At 51.6% G+C, this 21,947-nt stretch overlaps 9 protein-coding genes across 9 annotated transcripts; 4 read left to right on the plus strand and 5 right to left on the minus strand.

Moving 5' to 3' along the window:
* Positions 1 to 851: 851 nt before the first annotated feature.
* Positions 852 to 3,222, minus strand: QC763_124210 (uncharacterized protein). The gene is made up of 2 exons (XM_062908986.1): positions 1,539 to 3,222; positions 852 to 1,472 (listed from the first exon to the last, which is right to left on the minus strand). The coding sequence occupies exons 1-2, from the start codon at positions 1,656 to 1,658 to the stop codon at positions 1,050 to 1,052; spliced, it is 543 nt and encodes a 180-aa protein (XP_062772166.1). The 5' UTR covers positions 1,659 to 3,222; the 3' UTR covers positions 852 to 1,049.
* QC763_124220 (uncharacterized protein) lies at positions 1,569 to 5,083 on the plus strand. The gene is made up of 4 exons (XM_062908987.1): positions 1,569 to 2,506; positions 2,794 to 3,054; positions 3,113 to 3,477; positions 3,531 to 5,083. The coding sequence occupies exons 1-4, from the start codon at positions 2,465 to 2,467 to the stop codon at positions 4,951 to 4,953; spliced, it is 2,091 nt and encodes a 696-aa protein (XP_062772167.1). The 5' UTR covers positions 1,569 to 2,464; the 3' UTR covers positions 4,954 to 5,083.
* QC763_124230 (uncharacterized protein) lies at positions 5,025 to 6,298 on the minus strand. Its single transcript, XM_062908988.1, has 3 exons — positions 5,825 to 6,298; positions 5,520 to 5,756; positions 5,025 to 5,458 (listed from the first exon to the last, which is right to left on the minus strand). The coding sequence occupies exons 1-3, from the start codon at positions 5,867 to 5,869 to the stop codon at positions 5,147 to 5,149; spliced, it is 594 nt and encodes a 197-aa protein (XP_062772168.1). The 5' UTR covers positions 5,870 to 6,298; the 3' UTR covers positions 5,025 to 5,146.
* A 423-nt stretch (positions 6,299 to 6,721) lies between these two features.
* On the minus strand, positions 6,722 to 10,783 carry QC763_124240 (uncharacterized protein). Its single transcript, XM_062908989.1, has 3 exons — positions 9,909 to 10,783; positions 7,347 to 9,847; positions 6,722 to 7,289 (listed from the first exon to the last, which is right to left on the minus strand). Exons 1-3 carry the CDS (start codon positions 10,580 to 10,582, stop codon positions 7,060 to 7,062), a joined length of 3,405 nt encoding a protein of 1,134 aa, XP_062772169.1. The 5' UTR covers positions 10,583 to 10,783; the 3' UTR covers positions 6,722 to 7,059.
* A 428-nt stretch (positions 10,784 to 11,211) lies between these two features.
* Positions 11,212 to 13,535, minus strand: QC763_124250 (uncharacterized protein). Its single transcript, XM_062908990.1, has 2 exons — positions 12,583 to 13,535; positions 11,212 to 12,513 (listed from the first exon to the last, which is right to left on the minus strand). Exons 1-2 carry the CDS (start codon positions 12,732 to 12,734, stop codon positions 11,343 to 11,345), a joined length of 1,323 nt encoding a protein of 440 aa, XP_062772170.1. The 5' UTR covers positions 12,735 to 13,535; the 3' UTR covers positions 11,212 to 11,342.
* ryh1 (GTPase Ryh1) lies at positions 12,909 to 14,606 on the plus strand. The gene is made up of 5 exons (XM_062908991.1): positions 12,909 to 13,534; positions 13,602 to 13,627; positions 13,689 to 13,777; positions 13,837 to 13,966; positions 14,027 to 14,606. Exons 1-5 carry the CDS (start codon positions 13,482 to 13,484, stop codon positions 14,368 to 14,370), a joined length of 642 nt encoding a protein of 213 aa, XP_062772171.1. The 5' UTR covers positions 12,909 to 13,481; the 3' UTR covers positions 14,371 to 14,606.
* A 156-nt stretch (positions 14,607 to 14,762) lies between these two features.
* Positions 14,763 to 16,596, minus strand: RLP24 (ATPase-activating ribosome biosynthesis protein). Its single transcript, XM_062908992.1, has 2 exons — positions 15,869 to 16,596; positions 14,763 to 15,784 (listed from the first exon to the last, which is right to left on the minus strand). The coding sequence occupies exons 1-2, from the start codon at positions 15,942 to 15,944 to the stop codon at positions 15,192 to 15,194; spliced, it is 669 nt and encodes a 222-aa protein (XP_062772172.1). The 5' UTR covers positions 15,945 to 16,596; the 3' UTR covers positions 14,763 to 15,191.
* Positions 16,597 to 18,362: 1,766 nt separating this feature from the next.
* QC763_124280 (uncharacterized protein) lies at positions 18,363 to 18,686 on the plus strand (the record flags this gene model as incomplete). The annotated part of the gene is made up of 1 exon (XM_062908993.1): positions 18,363 to 18,686. One exon carries the CDS (start codon positions 18,363 to 18,365, stop codon positions 18,684 to 18,686), a length of 324 nt encoding a protein of 107 aa, XP_062772173.1.
* A 1,520-nt stretch (positions 18,687 to 20,206) lies between these two features.
* QC763_124290 (uncharacterized protein) lies at positions 20,207 to 21,632 on the plus strand. Its single transcript, XM_062908994.1, has 2 exons — positions 20,207 to 20,720; positions 20,778 to 21,632. Exons 1-2 carry the CDS (start codon positions 20,673 to 20,675, stop codon positions 21,498 to 21,500), a joined length of 771 nt encoding a protein of 256 aa, XP_062772174.1. The 5' UTR covers positions 20,207 to 20,672; the 3' UTR covers positions 21,501 to 21,632.
* The last annotated feature ends 315 nt before the right edge of the window (positions 21,633 to 21,947 follow it).

Below are 21,947 nucleotides of genomic sequence, written 5' to 3' on the forward strand. Positions count from 1 at the left end.
TATGGCACTCTCTGCCTGCACTGTGCTCTCAGTTCAACCCCTTTTGGAGAGTGTGTCAACCTCAATGAAAGGCAACGTTGACAGAGGTTTTTTCATATGTTTCAAGTGTTGGAGTATCTGCGTTTATTTGTTGAAAACAGATTGTAAAACCTTTACTGTATGAAAAGCGGAGTTGCATACCGGATAGGTGTGACTGGAGTGCCCAATCACCTTATGTCCGACAGGATGCATGTATGATGCCAGTAGATTATCCCATAGGGATCTGTGAGAGGTGCAAACGCAACATGCTTGAAGCTATTAAGCGCCCCAAACGTTTAGACTGGCATTATATTCACGCACGGGATGAGAACTTGCATATGTTATCTGGTTCTTCAAGATTCTGGTCTGGCTGCGCGCTGATAAAAAATAAATTTAGTATTCTGTGGTTTGTGCCGGAGACCAACTCATTTGTCAAGACAAACCTACCATCTACTGCTAGGGATCCAGTCTATTGTCCTCGGTTATGCAAAAACCAAGATAGGTATCTCTTTAGTACCACCCACCCCAGAGCCCAGCATGCACTGGCAAATGCTCTCAAGTTGAAGAAGAAAACAGGCCACTCCTCTTTTGGGAGCTGACATTGTCCTGGGGTTGGGCGCTTGGTCTTGTGGATAATGGTAAGTCGCTCACTTTGACGTGGCTCTCGCCAGCAACGACTCCTCATTTGCAGGTCAGGGACGTCCTAGAACATTTACCCCGAACCAGTTAGAGGCCGTTATCACGGCTACCTAAGGAGCCAACTATATCACCCTTTGAAACAAGCACCAGCTTTCTGGACCACTCGGAGTCCATCCACTGTTTGGTTCTGTCCCACAGACTTGTTGCGTCATGGCTTCGAGGATCTCAAGAGAACAAAGTACGAGATAGTCTGAGGAGACCTATTGCCTTGAGATTAAGACCATCTCTCCTACACATGATAATGAAGACCGCATCTATTTCTAGGCTGCCGATACATAATTGATCACACATGATCTGCCCTTCCATGTTGACTGATACATAGCGTGCTCGCTTCATAAACCTGGCACCGCAAATTCCACCGGCTCCCTCTGCGCCTCCCACGCCAACCAGTCGCTCCTCGTCGTAGGCAACAGTCCCATCCCATTCACCTTCCAAACGCCCAGCGCAAGCGCCACGATTTGCATGACCACATAGACGAGCTTCACCTGCAGCACCTTGCCCTTGTTAGTCTCCGTCTCGAACCGCTCAAACGCCTGGTTCGTGCCGAGTATTCCCATAATAGGGTTCTTGAAAGCCATAACAATCATCATGATGCTGAATATTTGGAGCGAATTGCCGGACATGTACATCATGATGGCGGTCATGGGCAGAGACTTGATCGGGGCGAGGGCAACCTCCCAGGCCTTTTTGAGTTTGAGGGTGTCCATTTCTTCGGGAGATGGAGGGTCGCGTTTGGGGGCAGTTTTCTTGTCTTTCTGTTACGCAACAGCAGCAGTTAGCCAAGCGCCAGGCACAGTAGTTTTGTGAGATGCGGGACGTACTTTGGAGTTTGAGGGTTGCGAAGAGGGATAGCCAGTGGGGTCGGGGATCGACGATTTGGGCTTATATGGTGGGGGGTTCTTGAGCTCAATCGCCCATGGCGGTAACGTTGTAGCTGGCATTGTGGTGGGATGATGTCAAGGAGTGCGCGTCGCGATGGTGGTTGATTGACCTGGAGGCTTGAATGTTGAAGGTGATGTCTAGATTGAATGGCGTCCGTGCTTTAGGATGGATTTCAGGAAGCCTCTTGGCGGACCATGCTTGTTCCCGTGTCAGTGGATCCCCGTTGCTGTTCTGGACCCGCTCCCCCACTCCCCACAGAACCAATTCTCCACATTGGCTTTGACTTGGAATTGGCCCTGGCGCAATTTGAATTTCAGGGGCCTCCATTGTTGAACAACTGCCCGAGGAGAGATCCACGCAACCACCCGACTCAAGCGGATCGGAACCGACTAAACGCATCTATCGAGCTCCCGGCAGAGCCGCAAGTTAAAACCGCCACCGACTTTGCGACCGTTGAGCGTCCGACGTTGTGCTGAATCTCGAATTGGATAGCAAGAACGGTAATTCCGGTGGTTCCAAAGTCCGGTACTTTCTGGGGCGCCTGAGCCAGACAACAACGAAACAAAACCAACACCAACTCGGGCTCTTAACAACAATACAAGAATAGTGACGCGACGAGATCGAAAGCTACAAGCATCCATCTTGCCGGCTTGACTTCCACGCGCGAACCGAACAAGCGATCGCCTTCGAGTCCAGAACTTGCCGAACCCAGCTTCAGCTTGGCGCGTCTATCATAAAGAGAACGAGAGACACGGAAACGACTACGAGAGCAGAGCATTTCCAGGGCTTGGTGTGAGGGGTCCGCCCCGTTGTTGTATCAAATTATTTTGTGAGAGAAAAGAAGGAACAATCCGAGACAGCAAACATGGCGAGTGCACAGGGAGGAGATTCGAAGCTTTTTGCTCGGGTAAGCACACAATCCCTTGTTTGGCGGTCTTGGTCCGGGTTTGCGGGGGAAGCCATCTCACCCAACCAAGCTGAGCTGTACGGATGGCTTCTGGGTGACTGGCCAAGGGCAACATCGTCGCCTTATCGCATTGCGTGTTGCTACCCTACATTCCTTGCCCCTCACCACCTTTCAGCACATGCCGTTTCTTCTACCCATACCAACCAGAAACACGACATCATGAACACCAAGCCTTCAAGATGTTCATGGCATATCTTCCTCCGTCCACTTACTTACAAAGACCACAGGGCAAAGTCGCTGAGCTCCGCCTCGAGTTGAACAGCGGCAGCAAAAAGGACAAGAATTTCACGACGAAAAAGATCGCGCTGAAAAAGATTGTTGCCAATATGACCATGAGCAACAACGATATGGTGGCCCTGTTTCCAGATATTATTGGGTGCATGGGCATTCAGAATCTCGAAATCAAAAAGATGTGCTTCTTGTTCTTGGTCAACTATGCGAGAATGCGCCCCGAGGTAGCAGTGAAGGCGATTCCTGTTCTGGAACATGTTGGTTGACCCCCTTTCTTCGACCTTCTGGTTGTTGATGTGCTGATGATATGGGCAGGACATGGAAGACCCTAACCCTCTTGTACGAGCGCTGGCCTTGCGGACAATGTCTTATATCCATGTGCGAGAGTTTGTCGAGGCCACAGTGCCCATTGTTAAGCAGCTTCTCCGGGATTCTGATCCGTATGTGCGCAAGACGGCTGCGTACACTGTCGCCAAGTTGTATGATCATGACAGGCACATGGTGGAAAAGTCAGACTTGATTGACAGGCTAAACGGCCTGCTGAGGGATGACAACCCGACAGTAGTTGCCAGCGCCTTGGCTGGGCTGATGGATATCTGGGAAAGAAGCGACGCCATCAAACTTACCATTGATTACAGCAATGCGTCCAAAATGGTTGCCATTCTGCCAGATTGCTCAGAGTAAGTCCAGAGTTGTGCATACTCGGGAAGGGACGTGCTGACAGATTTGACAGATGGGGCCAAACATACATCTTGGAAGCCCTCATGTCGTATGTTCCACAAGAAGCAGGGGAAGCTACCCTGTTGGCGGAGCGTATAGCACCTCGACTTTCTCACTCCAACTCAGCAGTTGTCCTCACCTGCATCAGAGTAATTCTCTATCTGATGAACTACATTGCCGACCAAAAACAGATCTCCGCCCTCTGCAGGAAACTGTCACCACCGCTCGTCACTCTGTTGGCCAAGGGACCCGAGGTTCAGTACCTGGCCTTGAGGAACGCCCTCTTGATCCTACAGCGCCGCCCCGAAGTCTTGCGCAACGACATCCGCGTCTTTTTCTGCAAATACAACGATCCCATCTACGTCAAGGTCACCAAGCTCGAGCTCATCTTTATGCTGGCCAACGAAAAGAACATTGACGAAGTCCTGACCGAATTGCGAGAGTACGCCACCGAAATCGACGTTCACTTTGTCCGCAAGGCTGTTAGAGCGATCGGAAAGCTTGCCATCAAGATTGAACCCGCCGCGCGCCGGTGCATCAACCTGCTGCTGGAATTGGTGTCAACAAAGGTTACTTATATCGTCCAAGAAGCCACGGTCGTCATCCGCAATATCTTCCGCAAATACCCCAACCAGTACGAGTCCATCATCGGCACCCTGTGCGAGCATCTCGACAGCCTCGACGAACCAGAAGCCAAGGCGGCCATGGTCTGGGTCATTGGCCAGTACGCCTCCCGCATCGAGAACTCGGACGTGCTGCTGGAAGACTTTTTGGACTCGTTTTCCGAAGAGCCCGTCGAGGTTCAACTCGCCCTTTTGACCGCTACAGTCAAGTTGTTTATCCAACGGCCGACAAAGGGCCAGGATTTGGTCCCCAAGGTTCTCAAATGGGCCACCGAGGAAACAGACAACCCCGACCTGCGAGACAGGGCGTACATGTACTGGAGACTGCTGTCGACAGACATGGAGGCGGCTAAAAGGGTGGTCATGGGCGAGAAGCCAGCCATCACTGCCGAGAGCGAGAAGCTGGACCCGCAAACCCTCGAGGAGATGTGTTTGAACGTGGGCACCCTGGCTACAGTGTATCTCAAGCCGGTGCAGACTGTGTTCAGGAATGCGCGGCCCAAGAAGTTGCACGACAGCCCGTGCCTGCAACGTCAGGAGGTGGCCGTTCCTGGTTTGAGGCAGCCGGGGGATGACGGGAACAAGAGTTTGAGCGGGTTCGGGTTCGGTAGTGACAAGGCGGTCCAGAGGCAAGGGAATATGAGTGCGGCCGTATCAGACGCGGATGCCTACTTTGCGCAGCAACACACCAGACAACAAGATGGATTTGGGGATCAGGGGCATGGAGGCGGGTATGTGGTCAGCCAGTTTGACGCCCAGGTACCAGTCTACTCTGCACAGGGGCAGCCAAACAATGCCGACCTTTTGCTGTGATTCGAGTACATGTGTCGACAAAGGACAGGTTGTCTGCATGAGAAATGAGCGCAAGATGATACATTGCATTAGTTTAATACCATAATTCGTTCTGCATTAGATCCTTCACCATAATTGTCAGCCGTAATCCTGTCTATATCCCCACTTCATCAGTTTGTCGTCGGTGTGCAACCCAAGGGGCCGTGGGAGGTGGTTACACATAAGTCGTCTTCTGTCCGCCCCTTTTGTAGCTCCAGAATCTCAACCCGATCAGGCTGCCGCAAAGCGCAACCCCAACCACGAACATCAAACTTTGGTTCGCGACAGCTTTGTGGCACAATCCTTGGAGCCTACTGAATGCCAAATCCGGGGATTTTAGGTCCTCCTCGCGCAGATAACCAGCAAGTGGCTGCGGTCCGCCAACATCAATCAAGCCTCCGTTGATGAGACCGGTAAAATACAGGCCTCTGCCGTCGTCGTCCCCCAATGAGCAGCCATGGGTATCCTTGAGTCCAATCGACCAAGCCTGATGTTCCTCCGCATTAGCACTCCGCCTCGAGGGCGGTACGGGGGGAATGAATACTCACGATTCCGGCTGCGATGACCAACAATGCGGCGATACCGTCCAGAGCCATCAGGGCAATCGTTGGGACAATGTCCTCGAGCCATGTCCACCAGATGGCGCCGAGGAGGTTGGCCACGGCTACGACGATGGTGAAGGCGGCAACGAAGATGGTGAACTTGGTGGTGGTGGGGGGGTCGCCATATACCTGGCCCTTGAGGAAGGTGAGGGTCAAAGCCAGGACCGTGATTGATAGGATGAGCTATTCCAGGTTCCGTTGTTAACCACAACACTAAGGACAGGACAGGCCACAGCATCATGATAGCATACCTGGAGGGCTCGAAACACGGCCGTAACCACTTTGGACTTGCCCATGGCTGCCGGTTGTGTGTTGCACTTGGATGGACTGGGTACAGTACAGGACCTGGGGTGTACACTGGGGATAATTTCTGTCAGTCTGAGAAAGCGGATGAGGAGCTACAGCTTGGGGTCGGGTATTTGATGTGCAGTAAGGGAAGGCAGGTGCGGGCGTGAGTGTTCTAGACTGCCTGAGCTTCTTTTCTTGGAGGGCGGGAGCGAACAGGCAGCTGTTCAGTAAAAGCTGGAAGTCATGAAGGACCTCCCGTCTTTCCCAAATGGTGGTTGAGGTGATGTCTTGGAGGGGCTGGATCCTACTCACGGTGTTGGGTTTCAGGGGGTGATGTTGCAATGGCGTGACGAAAACAAGGTCAATTGACAGAGGGAATACGAGAAAGAAAACCAACAAGGAGGGTTCTTCCCTTATATACTAGCAAATTCAATAGTGAATCTGGTAAAGGTAACCACTACCATAGCCGCATTGAGAGTGGGCGAATGCGTGGAACTTGTGTCTTGTGTCACCAGATAACACCACCAAAGAGTCACCATCAGGTTCAACGTCTGGTCTTCAATCTGATCACAAACGCTTGGCGGATGCCTGCTTTACCCTGAGACACATGTTTTGATACGGCACTTTTAGCGTTGCACTCATAGATTTCTTTGTCCATGCCCTCGGACGATGTGGTGTGGTGGTCAGGACCGAGGTCTGACAGCCTTGCTAGACCCCTTATGTTATGGTGTAGATGCCAAGCCACGTTGGTTACAACCTCAGCTAACCAAATTGGCATCCGAAGGAACTTTCACTGAAAGATTTTATCTTTCAAAATGCATCTTATGTGGAATCCTCAAAAGCTTCATGTGCAGAGTTCTCATGGGGAGACGGGACTTCGGTTCTAATATAGATTGGGCGCTCTTGGCCACTGTATGGTTATCATGGCTATCACCAACAGTTATATAGGGAGATACACCAGCTGAAAAACACACCCCTATGAGTATTTAATCCCAAGCCACAGACAGTATCGGTTGAAATTGGCTGGCCCTTTGTACGCTTTCCTTGTCACAAGCAGCCGCCTTGCTTAACCCATCGACCCAAATAAAATTATTCGGAAGCAGCTGATTGCAAGAAAAAAAAGGAGGAAAGCTGTAAACTTGGAACCCTCTGACCGGCCCCCGACACAGATTCATTCAGCTATATCATCATCCGTGCTTTACACGTCCACGTCAACGTCCATATCTGCAGCATCCCCAGGAACGGGAACAACCCCATCCTCCCCTTCACCTTGAACCACCTTGCCGCCGCCTTCGTAGGTGACTCTCCGCCACCCAGTCTCCTCCTCAGGGTCCTTGATGAGCTCCACTGTGGGGAAATAATGCTCGTTCTTCTTCATGGTAACCATCCACGGCACACTATCAAACGTCACTGCCCTCATGCGGAAATCTGCGAAACTTGTCAGAATGTGGTAAGAAGGGCGGTGCGTACTAGAAATAAACTTACAGGTATTGTCGGGAATCCTAACAACCGCAGCCAAGAAGCTCTCCAGGTCCGGAGTCGGCTTGTTGTTGACATGTGTAATGAAGTTGGTCGGCGCCAACCCATACTGATACGCCGGGGATCCACGAGTCCGGGCAGAGACATAGACCTCGCTGAATAGTTCGCTGATTTGTTGTCTGACGGCATGGTGTGGTCTATGAATGATGGCACCGCAAAAGGAGATTGCCCGGTGCGTCTCGACGTCATCAGCCGCGACGGTGGGTAGTTTCAACTTCAACTCCTGACGCTCACGCACAATCACGGCATCCAGAAACTCGTTGGCGTACATGACATCGAGATCAGATATTCTGGTGATCATACTGCCGTTCAGGGTCAAAATTATGTCGCCCTCAAGCAGAGCCGGGGCCTCTTTCTCCTCCACACGCTCACAGGTGCACTTGGTGACCATGAAGAGCTGGTGATGGGCAGTATTGGCCACAGAGACCTTCTCGATCCATTCCTCAGAGACACCCATTAGGCGCGCCTGAAGCATCTGGACAGCGCGGAGCTCGACTGGCAACATGCGCAGCTTGGGGACGATGCCATCCTGAATCTGCTTGAGGACGGGCAGCAGAGTAGGAGTGGCAAGGCCGAGATGGTACTCCTCATCTCTGTGGGTCGAATGAGAACGCTCTCCCAGATATGTCAACCACAGGGCCTGAACGGTACCGTCCTGCGCAACCAAGACTCCGCTGCCGCACTGTCCACTGAGACTGGTGTCGACAGTGATAGCGTCGAAATTGACAGCACGATAACGGGGCGCCCCGGAGTTTGCCGGAATCGTCACAGCAAAACTCTCGGTGACCGTGGTGGCCGCGTGAACGATTCGGCCGATTCTGTTGTAGCCGATGAAGTAAGTTGAGGCACCTTGGCTGATCTGCTCGTTACCCAGTTTGGCGCTAAGAACCGGCGCTTCAACCAGCTTAGGATCATACTGAATGATGGCGTAGTTTTGCAGAGGGTGGAGAAAGACCACTTTGCCCTCCACCACAATGGAATCGGCGATAGTGATGCTGATATCGCAGAGATCGTACGGAACGATGGCTCTGGAGATCACCACGAGGCCCTTCTCTGCATCCACGACCAGGCCCATTCCCCACTTCCGGTTCTTCGGGAAGCCGTCCAGCTTGACCGGAAGAGTGCATTGAACATGAACAAAGCTTCTAACGAGATCTGCCACGGCAGGGTGAGATGTGTGCTCCAGCTGAATGAATCTGGCCTTGGTGGGAACCGGAGGGATTGGGGGAAGGGGGTCCGCGAGGTTGGTGAAGTCCCAAAGTCCAGTCTTGTCGTTTCTGACTGCCAGCTTCATCTTCTTGGCCCAGTGGCGGTCGACGAAGATAATGGTGGTGTTCAAAGTGTGCAGATCTCGCAGATGTTTATATGTGACAACAACCCTAGACTTATCCGGAATCCCCTTCAAAACGTCAATGAAGGTATCGAGGTCGGGTGTCTTCTTATGGTCCACAGTCTGGATTAGCCACCCGCATTCAGAGCTCTCAAAGCGCCAAGAACCACCGGCCTCGCAGACGTAGACACCCTTGCAGGCCACACCGTACAGACGGGCTTGCTGGTACGACAACTCGTGAAAGCTACCGCCCGCAACCGAGACGAATCGATCAGGCGTAATCTTATGCAGATCACCGACCTCCACCTCGACTTCGACCTCATCGCCGCCACGCAGCACCAAAAGCTTGACAGTACCTCCAACACTGGAGTCCAGAATATCATCCAGGCGAATGAACTGAGTCAGCATTTCACCGTTGACTTTGATCAGCACATCGCCTTCCTCGATCTTCTTGTGCGAGGGACCCCCAGGGAGAATAATTTCGGCAACCAACATGTTGGTCTCCTTGGGGAACTTTTCGCGGACTTGAGCCTCCCACTCAGGGGTCAGGCCCAATCTCCGGCATTCGTCGAACGGCTTAAGAACGAACTGAGTTTGGATATCTCCGCGGGTGATGGGATTTCCTTCTTGCAGACACTTGAGCGCGCGGAGAGGGCGGTCTAATGGGAGGAAGTAGTCTGTGGAAGCACCGTCGCTTCTCCCTCCAGCTTGAAGCGCCACGGCATATCCATCGATGTCTACCACGGGACTGCCCGAAGAACCGCCGCTGGCTGCGGCGCTAGCCTGGTAGTAGCATGTGTTGAAATCGCTGTACCCTTCGCCATATTCGGGAGCATTCCGGTCCAATCTGCTGATCACACCCGAGAGGATACTGAGCTTTTCTCCAGCATCGTTGCCGACCACTCTAATCTCAATGCCCACCTTTGCCAGATCTGGCCGAAGCTGGAGGGCCTCAACAGGCATGTATTTGATGGCTTTGGGGTCGAATTTCAGGATGCCGAAGTCGTGGACCGGATCGCGATACACGGGGTAGGCGTCAACCTCCTCGTGGTTATCAAACACGCAGTAACCCCAGAAGGGTCCTGACCCAACAACGTGACGATTTGTCAAGATGTACCTATGATGAGTGTGGAAATCAGCACATATTCACACGTTTACACCCAAGCGTAATAACTGACCCTCTCTCCGCATCTACCACGAACCCCGTGGCCTCGCTGGTCAAGGCGGGGTCTGTATCGAAGCTACATGTCTGGCAAAAGCGGATTGAGACGACATTTCGTACCACCCGCTGGATGGTTTCTTGCCATTCGGCGGTATCAGGACCAGCTGGGAGGAGGGCAGCCAGCTTGTCGTCAGGCTCTTCGTATTCGGGCTCGATGAAGCTGTCGTCGGGTCTGTCGGGGGTGTTCTCGCCGCCCGAAGTATCCAGATCCCCATTGGCGCGATGATGCTTGGGGTGGCGGGCATCCAGTGCATGGGGTGGCTCTTTGCGCTTGGTGCGAACTGACGGGGTCAGGTTGGAACCGTTCATCGTGGCGATGGTGGGGTTGACGGTAGATGGATGTGGTGGTGATGGTAGTGATGATGACACGGTTGTGGAAAATCGCTGGGCGGTCGTACGTAGAAAGAAGAGGTGATTGTTGAACTTTTTGCCTGGTAGATTCAAGGCTTTGAAGGGGAATGGGTGATTATGATATTTGGTAAATAAAGTGGAATGAGTGTGTTGAAGAGGTGAACGGGAAGCTAATGTTTGGTAGCTGATTGTGAGTCTTGCTGGTGTAACCAAGCTCTGTTCATTGAATCTGTTGGCAGAAACACCTGAGCGCGTGCCGAAAAAGAGGGCTGGCCGCATTCACACCCTGGAAGAAAATACCGAGAAGTGTTGGTTGTTGAGAAAAAGAGGCCCAGCTAAGAATGGGATTGCTCTGTCACTTCACACCCGCGACGAATTCTTGCGTTGCCTTGCAGCAACCTGCAGGGCCACAGAGGCAAGGCGCATATGCCGATTGGCGGGGTGGAGTGAGCCTACCACCAGGAGCTTATCTAATCGAACTTCATCCAATTTCATCATTCAGCGCGTCCAAATATTTCAAACACTACTAACACAACACATAGGCAAATCGCAAAGGAGACGATATGCTTCTTGATACACATAAACTCTAAAACAACGCAGTCCTTTTTTTTTTTTTTTTTTCCCCAACCCCCCCCGACCCCCAGTGTATATTTGACCCGTCACAAGACATGTTTCATGGTAAGGTTTCAAGCAAACATTTATGAGACTTCGTAGACATCCCAAGTGCCCAACGTTCGGGGGGGTAGGAAAAGCGTTTTCAGCTGCGTCAGCGTGCTGATTGATTTACCAACTGGCACTTGATGGGAAATTGCCTCGGAAGCTCTCACCGTTTTGTAGACTCGAGGTATAGACATGTATAGAAATTCTCCTGTTATGTTTGAGGGCAGCCAGTTGGAGATACGGTACGTATGATCAGGGCGCAAATTGATTAGCAGGCGAATTTGGTTCACAAGAACAATTTGATCCACAAGAACAAGAAACCAGCAGGCAATGCTGCATTATGTATTCACACCAACTAGCAACCACAATGCCCACCTTCTTAGGCTGGGAGCTGGAAGTCCTTGTACGTCCACTTCTCTGTGATCTTGGTCTTGGCCAGCCTCTTGTAGGGAATCTTTCTCCGAGCCTCCATTTTGCCCCGAACCAACATGCTCCTGTACCTGTCCTTGAGCAGGTTGCCTTCTGGCTTCAGGAGTCTCAACGAATCCTGAAGCTCGTCTGGAAGCACAAGCTCCAAGTCCTTCTCCGGCAGCCTGTACCGGCCAAACTGTTTCCTCCGCAGCTTCTCGTCATCACCAATCTCCTCCGCATCACTGAACTCGGCCTTTTCAAGGGCCAACTGCCTTTCCTTCTCTGCCACCTCCAACGCAATTTGCTTGATCCGCTCGGCCTGGGCATTCTTTGCCTTCATGGCCGCCTCGTGTTTCTGCCTCCGTTCTTCCTCCTTTCTTCTCTTGATTCTGTTTCTCTCAGCCTGTGTTTTGCGTCTTGGCCGCTTGGCCTTGACACTGAGCTCCTCTCCCGCACTCTCGAATCCTTCCCAAGCAGAATCGTCCTCCCACTCTGAAAGATCCGCCCTTGCCTCGGCAGCTTCAGCCTCGGCGGCTGATCGAGCGGCGGCCTCAAGTTTAATCCTTTCCGCTTCTAATTCGGCAAGACGCTTCTTCTCGGCCTCCACAGCCTTCTCGCTTTCCTCGATCAACCGTTCTCGATACTCGGTGAAGTCGGGGTTGTAACTGGCGCCACCCTTCGGTACATAGACAGCAGGGATCGGTTTGCCGTTGGCAGAGAGTGAGATGGATTGTTGTTCGAGGGTCTTGGGCTTCTTGGGTTTCTCTTTCTCGGGCAGGAAAGCCAGCTCGACGGCCTTCTCTGGCTCTGGCTTTGGCTCGTCGGCCCAAGGGTCAAATGCGGCATCGACGATGTCAACCGTTGAGTCGTGTTGCCCATCTGCCACCCTCTTTAATCTGCTGAGCTCCTTGCCGCTGACATACTCCTTGCGCTGCCTTTTGACTGGAAGAACACCATCTGTGGTCTTGTCGTGAGCGGGGCGCTTGCGCATAGGCACAGCCGGTACTGCTGACCGAGCCGCAAGAATCTCATCTGACTTGAGGCCCTTCTTGATCTTGGGGAACTTCTTGGTGATAGAGGCATCGCCCTTGACGTCGAGAACGAACAGATCGGCAGAATCCTTTTCCGCAATTACTCCACTGCAAAAGCACAATTGGTTAGCAACCACAATCGCACATTCAAAAAGCAGGCATATAATCAAGTCATACCCAATAATCTTTTGAGTATTCAGCTGGTCAAGGCCCTTCGTGATGTCGGTAACGTCGACATTCTTGCGCCACGCCTTCTTGCCCTTCCTGGATGGTTGTTTGTACTGCGATGGGGCATTGGTATTGCCCGAGGGGGCCTTAAGAACAGGCATCTTGGACTGTGGCTGTGGTTGCTGTCGGTCGAACCAGTCGTTGCTTTCAAGCAACTTTTTTTGGTGTTTTCGTCGACTGCGAGTCTGGCCCAAAGCACCCTGCCAGAGATACAAAGTGGGGTTCGGGTTTTCAAAATTTCAGCGGGTGTTCGTGACTGATAAGATAAGAACCCCTGCACGTGGCGCATAAAGTATCATGCACCAGGTGTCAGGCGAGGGTGACCTGGCCAGCACCCAATCCGAGGTTCAGGCCTGATGTTTCTGGCTGCTTGCTCATGACGGCCGCCAAGAGCGCTGGAACGGCCAGGCGTGGCTTGCGAAAAACAGCGGGCGTCGCCTGGCTGGTGGCATGCACGCACGCATGGACACGCCCCCCTTTCACCGTAGCCGCAATCGGGTCTGTTGAGGAGAGTTGAGAGACTGGGCGTTGTGGATTCGAGCTGAACCGAATTCCCATCACAAAGGGAACTTAGACCTCCCAGTTTTTGAACCTTACTCCGTACCGAGTATAATTTTCGAGGACACTTGTTCACTCCTAGACAATACCGATACAACCATCCGAAAGCTGTTGAGCCGAACCACGCCGCGCTTCTTGGGTTCCTGGTCAGCCTGGCCACTGATTTGACGACGGTTAACGACGACTCCACGAGCACCCCTTTTAACGAATACACCCCTCCCTCCCTCAACGACGGCCACCACCGCCGAGACGATACATTTCGATTCTCTACACCAAATAATATTAAAACCATGGCGCAAACAGGAGCGGGCGGGTCCTACAACAACCCGCTGAAGAAATTCAAGTATGTTGCTGGTGCTCTTCGGCGCGCGCGGAATACAGCACGAGGTGGCTAACCACGTATTCCACAGGCTGGTATTTTTGGGCGAGCAAAGCGGTATGGAAACACGTACAAACCAAAGACGGAACCAGGGACAGATACTAAATCGTTATATTAGTCGGCAAGACATCTCTCATCACACGGTTCATGTACGACTCGTTCGATAACATGTACCAGGCCACCATTGGCATTGACTTCCTCTCCAAGGTACGTTAATTCCGCTGTTGGCTTTCTGGCCTGTGGCATTGGCTAACAGGATGGAACAGACAATGTATCTTGAAGACAGGACAGTACGGCTTCAGCTTTGGGACACGGCAGGCCAAGAACGTTTCCGCAGCTTGATCCCCTCATATATCCGTGACTCGAGCGTTGCAGTAGTGGTCTACGATATATCAAGTACGTTTCTCTGCTAAACCTTCTTACTCTCCTTTTCTTTCTTGCTGACCCCGACACCAGATGCCAAATCCTTCCAAAATACCCGGAAATGGATCGACGACGTCCGCGCAGAGCGAGGCAACGACGTCATCATTGTGCTGGTAGGCAACAAGACGGATCTCAACGACAAGCGTGAGGTTACCACCGCCCAGGGTGAGGAGGAAGCGCGCAAGAACAACCTCATGTTTGTCGAGACCAGTGCCAAGGCGGGTCACAACGTCAAGAACCTCTTCAAAAAGATTGCGCAGGCTCTGCCCGGGATGGAAGGGGCTGACGGGTCGGCTGCTGCTTCTGCGCAGGCCAGCTCCCAAATGATCGATGTTAAGAGCACAACTACACCACAGCAAGACGGGTGTAGTTGCTAGACAGATTCAAAATGTGAGGGTCTAGACGTACACGAAGGGGGATGAATGGGTCGGGAGAGAGCCATGGTCATTCCGCACACGAATATACCGCGCAACCTCTGTTTTGCTTGCTTTTGTGTGAAGGTTAGACTAGGGAAGCATAGCGGGGGGTCATGGGTGGCTTTCACGCACCAAAGCGTTTCACATACTTGGTTAAATCTACGTAATGACATATCTTTAGGAGTTTGGGTAGCCGGAACAAGTGGAATAACACGTTCAAGACACACTCGATTCATCACTCGCTCAAAGTCCATGTCAATCTTCTTTTGTGGGCAGGTAGAGGGGGTTACAGAGCCGTTGTTCTCAAAGCACAATAAAGGTATTTGCCGGCTGCCCATGAAGATGTCTACAACACTCTGGAGATACATTCTAGTAAATAAACTTTTTTTCTGAACACAGCTCCCCTTTCTTAGTTGTAACGCCGAATTCGCCAAACCCGCAGAAAAAAAAAACAGTGTTCATGCATGTATGCCCGTTCCCTTTGAGAATCATATCTTGGTCCACACAGATTGTTCCTGGTGGCCCATGTTCAACGTCCCATTGGACGAAGCACACATGTTCCCAACCTCCCTGATTAGCTGCTGATAGACGTCGTACTCATTGGCTCTGAGCCTAGCTCGGGTATCTTTTTTCTCCTCCCATGACAGGACGATCGTCAAAAGGGAAAGTGACGAGAAATGACGGGTCTAACCCTTCCTTAACGCCACCCAGCTACCGGTAAAGGACATGAAGGGTGCTGAGACGGGAGCCAGTTCCGGATCACGGCTGAGAGATCGAGCCGCTCAGTCGGTATCCATCTCATCATCCTCGTCCTCGAATCCGTCGTCCTCGTCGTCATCCTCGCCCACAACACCGCCGAAAGACTCGGTAATTTCCTCCACGCCACCGTCAGTCCTGACCCTCAATCTCTTCACCTCACCACCGAAAGCCTTGCTCTTCTTCCCGGAAGCCTTGGCGGCGAGCTCCTCTCTCTCCAGCTCCTCAACATCGACACCCCTCTCACCAGCCAACTCAGCCAACCTCCTCTTCTCACTGCCCCTGAGTCTGGGAAGCAAGTGCTCGTTGTCAGCCACCAGCTTCCTGGCCGCGGCAACCTCGCGCGCCCTCTTGCCGGCCATGCGTTTCTTGTAGAAGATTCTCTCGCGGCGGGCCTTGATTTCGCTGATGCGCTCCATGGCCTTGAGGGTCTTGGCGAAGAGCTCGCGGTCGTAGCGGACGGGCACATTGCGGCGGGCGGCAAACTGCAGAGTGCTGTCGACAGTCATCTCCTTGCCGGCGTTCTTGCGATAGGCCTTTGTCCACTTGAGCTTGCGGGGGTTACGCTTCATCTTGAAGTTCTTATGACATTTTGAGCGGCAGAAGCGGAAGGATTTGCCTGCGAAATTCGCAACGAGCAATGATCAGCGACAATGGGAACACACACCAGCCAGGTGCAAGAGATCAAGAGGGGAGGACAAACCATCGTTGCGCATAAAGGTGATACCCTTGCTAGGCCACGCGGGCCTACCGCAGAAGAAACAGTTATCGACGCGCATCTTGGAGTGTGTATATGCGCCCCTTTGAAGACGTGGAAAAAAAGGGAAGCTAGGGTGGTGGTTGTTTTGCGAAAAGAGGGTGACAGGACTGCACTCTCTTCTCTCCACCTGGCGCTGAAGGTTCAACTTGCAGCAGGCCGAAAAAATTGACCGCCTTCTTTTGCCCACCCTCCGCTGCAGGAAAAAAAATGTGGGGTGTGGTGAAAATTGTTATCTTATCGGTCGCCAAGTGTTTAGAGACCAGTTTTTGAAAGGGTTAGGGTTATACAGGAGTATCGGCGTCTACAAGACCTTGAAGATAGCTGAGAGAGGTACTCTCCGTTTGTATGCGCAATTGGTTAAGCGGGATTGACTCCAAGTTACTGCCAGTTTTGAGTTGATGATCTCTGCAGTGTTTTGTTTGGTATGGCGAGTGTACTTCGTCTCGTCCTTTCAGGCCATGAATTTTGCAATCGGTCTGCAAGAATCTGGAAAGGTTGGATCCTAAGGAATTCCACTCCCAATTGCTCTTTTGTTGACGTTCGGGATGTAGAATCGATTACTTGTAGAAACTAAAGCTTCGATAAGTTTATGTAGATTTGCTGTATCCAGCTCGGAAAGAAAGGATGTAATTCAATTATCTACTCACGCCGTTTTGACTGGGCTGCTTTGTTGAAAACTTTAGGTATGTGCTCAATGTCAGTTTATGAATGGTCTCTCAATGCTATCAAGAAAGAGATGTCTGGAAAAGTGGACTCCCCCATATTTTGGCAAGCCCAGCCGTATTGTGAGATATGAAGAAGTATCAAGTGATACGTTTGAAGAGCAGCAGAGTTTCAACATCGCAAGCCTTGGCTTCCGATGCGATGGGAGGTGCCAAGACAGAGTTTGGACGTTAACCTGAGGCTTGGTGATCAGTTCCACTCCTCACTGGGCAGTACACGCAGAGAATGATCTCTACATACGAACTCCTTTTACAATATGGATTCAAAACTGAAAGAAGTCAATTGCATCGAGCGTAGCAAGGGCTTTTGCGTTGTCCATCACGGTTCTGGGACGCGAGAACCGCTTACGGCAGGTCTAGGGGCTGCCCATGTGACCAACATGTGCCTGAGGGTTGCCCCAGGCCTGAAGGCTGGATGTTGATTATAATTCAAAGCACCCGGTGGCCCGGACTTGATCTCCGGAGTTTCTGTGTGTATGAGCGCTACAAAATTCTTTCTTGCAATCAGATGAATTACATCAAAATAAGGTTTTCGATCGCGGTCAAGCAATGGCAAGAGACGTCAAATGAAGACGCCGTCGAAGATCGTGAACTCCACACATGACCCACTTGGCGCCGTTGTTTTCTGGGGAAAGTCTGGGGAATGTGGAGCAGTCAGACCAAGGTGACTCCACCGACCCTCAATTGACAACGCTAGCACACAACCAAGGGGGAAACAATATCAAGTTAGATATCAAAAACATCTTCGGGTTTTGTTTTTGACCCTCTAACAATTATAAATCCTTCTCCAACATTGGAGGCTCCGTCAAAGAGAAACAAGCTGAGCAGGGCCTGAGAGACAAGCCTGATCATCCTTTCCTTCCCCGCATTTCAAGTGTCTTGTGGCGCCATGTCAGTCCGTAAAGTGAGACGACATGGTTGACGGCTGGCAAGAGTGAGTCCAAAGTGACGTCCAATGAAGTCCATGACTGGTGCATGGATATTGCTGCAGTCTCTTACCCCGCTTTCTACCAGGCATGTCTGTGGGTGGTCTTTCCGCTCCTGTCAACGCGCCGCTTGATTGGCCTTGGCTGGTACATCCCCTTCCTTCCTGGTTGGGCTTTTGAGTATGCCTGGGCAGGTCGTGGTGGCCATTGCTCCAAGCTCCTCGAAGGAGATGTGGCGGTTGCCCTCGAGGAGGGATTACGTTCCTGCTGGCTGGATCATGGGAAGTGTATGCCAGCTGAGCACACCCGGGACAGGGTCGCCAACCCAGCCATAAAGGGGGTTTCCCGTCCCTCCCACTTCATCTTGACCTTACCTTCCCCAAGCTCTTCCCGCTCTTTGTTTGTGTGTAACATCTCCTGTTCTTTGTTCCACCGCGTGTAGACGTCAGTCCATCAACATCTGCATCTAGAGAACGAGTTCCTTTGGTGGTGCATCTCTGTCCATCTACCTATCCTGGGTTCACCGCGGTCATAACAGTTTTGGTATAGACGAGAAGGGTATGTGTTCCTTCCTCTCTTTCATCACCAGGCATCATCGTCACCTGTTTTGCCTGATGAGCCCACTATGTCCTTGCTTCTTCCCTAGGGGTGTACCCCATCACGTCGCAGCAACGAAATCACATCGGTTCCAGGATTTCCATTGTGCTAACGTCAACACCGGTTAAAGATTTCCTGTCTCTTGCAACGAAGTCCCCATACGATCTATTTCCCCTCGAACCATCTCTCAAAATGCCCGTCCGCATCCCCGCTGCCACTCGGACTGAGGTCTTCTGCATGGGGGCAGGTGGCCTCAGCGCCTTCGCACCTTTCTACATGATCATCCCTGGCGCCGAGGAGCGTGTTGCTCGCCAGACCACCAAGTGGGCGCCCAAATGGGAGCGCAACATCACCATGTTCAAGTCTCCAGTTGAGCGTGGTGTCCAGCGGATCTCGCCCCCGGTAGCCCGCACTGTTCAGAAGGTTGAGCACAAACTTCATCTTGAACAGGCAGCACAGAAGACTGGCCGGGGTATCTCGAAGAGCTTTGACAAGATGGGTATGAAGCACAACTGAAAGTTTGGCGATGGGAAAGATCAAATTGGTATGATGACATGATGGGAATGAAACACAACAATGGGTATCGTGTTGGCGTTGGCTTTGTTGCGCTCCTGTATATAAGTACTTGTGTTTGATGATGGGTGGTTCATGGTATTGCAATGGAAGCTAAATGAGGTATTGGAGCTCCAGCGCTGCCTCCATTCACTAGGAATATATAGCAGTATGACTGTGATTAGGCGTCTACCTGTGCAGTACCAACTCCGTCCTGTATGTTAGCATTACATGTCAAGCTTTTGCTGTCTTACAATTGCTGCCTTTCTCTTTTTTCCGTTATCAACAAAATCCCGATAATGGTCTGTACGTCCACAGCTGTTCTATCATTCTCGCCATGGCAGATTTCATTACGTTCATCTTTTAGGCCAACATCAGGCTGGCAGACACTTGTATTGCCAGTTAGAACATAACCGCAGTACGCGTCAAACTATCCTCGAGGTGTAGGAAGATGGCACTGGTTGATGCTGTGATAGAAACATGCAACTCTGTAATGCTGCTGGTGTAATGTTAGGTAAGCCCGACGCCTAAGTTTAATGTTTCTTATGGCTTCATTCGAGCTGATATTTCTCTTCAGTATAAGACCGGGTCATGTTGGCCTCGATCATCATCAGAGGCATATACTCAATATGGTATCCTGTTATTCCGCAGAAAGGTAATGGACAGTTCATTGCTGTATTCCTGAAAGAAGAGTCCCTTCCTGTCGATGACGCGGAGCCTACCAATTTGTGTACGGGCACTCCATCTGCAATGTTCTCATTACACAAGCATCACAACGTAGAAAGACCTATGTTGTCGCCAAGTGCTCACGCTTAAGTTCATCATTGAAGACTGGGTGTGTATAAGTAGTATCTCATGAGAAAATGCAGAACATCTAGGTAGGCTTCTCAACTGTCAATGATGTTTCAAGCCGGCTCAGTTGCTCATACACAGTAGATGGCATGGGTTCAGGTACCGGTCTGTATCTGGCGGCATTGTTGAGTCCAAAAGACGGTGTAAGTCGCAAAGTGAACCAATCACATAACTCGACGGACTGGGCGGGTGGAGTTAAGATCAGAAAAGGCGAGCGCACTGTTGCAAATAGTTTAGCATGAAAGAGAAATCAACTGAGATGAACTTCATGCATCGAATGCTTTACGCCCATGAGAGCCTTACGACTAGTGTTGAAAATTTCCCCATCTGTCTTGAACGAGGAGCACCTAGGTAAACATCTTACAGAGCAGCCAACGATCTTTTCTCATAGCGCGTGCTGACCGTGGTGGCTTCTAACTTTCCAGGGTCGACAACCAAAAACGCCCCCCACCAGCAGGCTGGAACCAGGGGCGTTTTCACGCTCGCTGACTGGTGATTAAAATGGGTTACCGAGAGAAAGTAAGCGATGCAATGACGTATGACTGGTCAATGTACTGAATGGCTTTCCCCATATTCAAACATCGCGGTTCTATTCAGGATGCAATTCAAGGCCTCACATTTTGAGCAGATACGCGGATAAAGCCATGAAAAACGGCCCCGCTATTTCCAACCGGCGCTCTTGGGCGCAACGCAAGCTTTCAAGGGAAAACCAAGGCGTCAAAAGGCCCACACATTTCTGTTGGACGCATAAAACTGGAACGTTGAGTGGCTCGAGAGCCAGTGCCGACTGATCCGATCCTGTCTGGGAAGTCTGGCCAAGACGGCGCGACACAACAGGAGGAGACCCAGGTGGAGTTGTTGATCGGGACCCTGAGGAAGTCCGAGATTTGTCGAGTTTAGTTGGTTCTGCGATTTTAGCTTCGGCTCCCTCTCCTGATCATCGCATTTCTGGCACAAAAACACTTCGACTTCTGCACTTCTTGACGACTTTGGTTTGCGATTTCTCTTTGGGCGTTTGTGCGGTCAAAGGCACGAGAACGGCGCAACGGGGATCAGGAAAAAGACCAAATAAAAGACGAAAAAGAACGGGGGAAAAAAATGATATCCTCACGATCGTCGTGCCGGCTTCGGCTGCCTCGCCCAAGGGTTTGTTGGACCTCGATGCCTTCCTTTTCGAAAGCTCAGACACTGATCATCGCGCAGTCATTCCTAGGCTTCATGTCCCTACAGACCGGCACGGAGCTTGTCTCTCTTGCGCTCTTGTTCAACAAGGCGACGGGAATCTATGGCCTCCTTACCCTCTTCACGGGCTTTCAGATGTCGATCCTTCAGTTCACCGCCTATTTCCTTTCGATTGCCGTTATCGCCGTTCTGGCGTTCTGCCTCCCACATATTCGCAAGGGAACGCCGTTTCAAAACCTCTTGCTAGCCTGGGTTTACGCGGTGGACACGATTGTGAGCGGACTATACACGACAGCTTTTGCGACGGGGTGGTACATACAGTTAAAGGAGATGCAGGCCACTGTCGCCTCAGGAGCTCCCGAAGAAGAGGAATTTCAAATGGTTGAGCCTAGGGGCGAGACAACCACCCCAGTCAGAGACGACGGCATCGACACGGCGTTTAGCATGGTGCTTATTATTGGGTTTACACTTATCAGGATTTACTTCAGCTTGGTTATCATGGCCTATGCTCGGGCCGTTATCCTGCGGTTTGTTGACGAGAGGGTGCCCGAGTCTGACGAGGATGATGAGTCCGGGTCGGCACCAAATCCGTTTGCTGAGGGTGCCCCCCTGGGAGAGGGATTGGAGGGCAAGATTGGGAGGTACATGATTTCTGTGGGGAAGAGCTATTGGCTTGGTGGAAGAAAGGAGGATGAGGAATGGGCTAAAGATGTTCATTCAAAATTCAGGAGCAGCAGGAGATGATTCTCCTCTGCCGGTGATGTTGTCGAGATGTGGGACGAAGTACATAATGGCGGAGGCGAATCACATGTTTTCAGCGGCATTTAATGAGTTCAAAGGGCCATCTTTCTGGGTATAGCACGGTACATTTGGGCGCATGGCTGGTTGGCATACTGCCCTTTTTTTACACTAGACATTGTCATAATAGGGGTTGGGATCTTCGGTTCAGGGGCAAATGGGGGGTTGGAGCTGGGGAGCTAACCATATTCACTCAGATAATAATGGATACGTTGAGAGACAACATCCCACCATGAACCCTTTGTACGAATTATGTACAATTTACGACATCTCGCCAGAGAGCCACGTGTGGCGGACTTGGCAACACCACCCGACTGCTCGCCCGCGCGGGTTGACATACTGCAGTAGATGACCCCCATCTCCATGGGACGTGAGAAGAGGTGAGAAGAGAGG

The sequence above is a fragment of the Podospora pseudopauciseta genome, chromosome 1 (assembly GCF_035222475.1).
Source record: "Podospora pseudopauciseta strain CBS 411.78 chromosome 1, whole genome shotgun sequence".
NCBI lineage: Eukaryota > Fungi > Ascomycota > Sordariomycetes > Sordariales > Podosporaceae > Podospora > Podospora pseudopauciseta.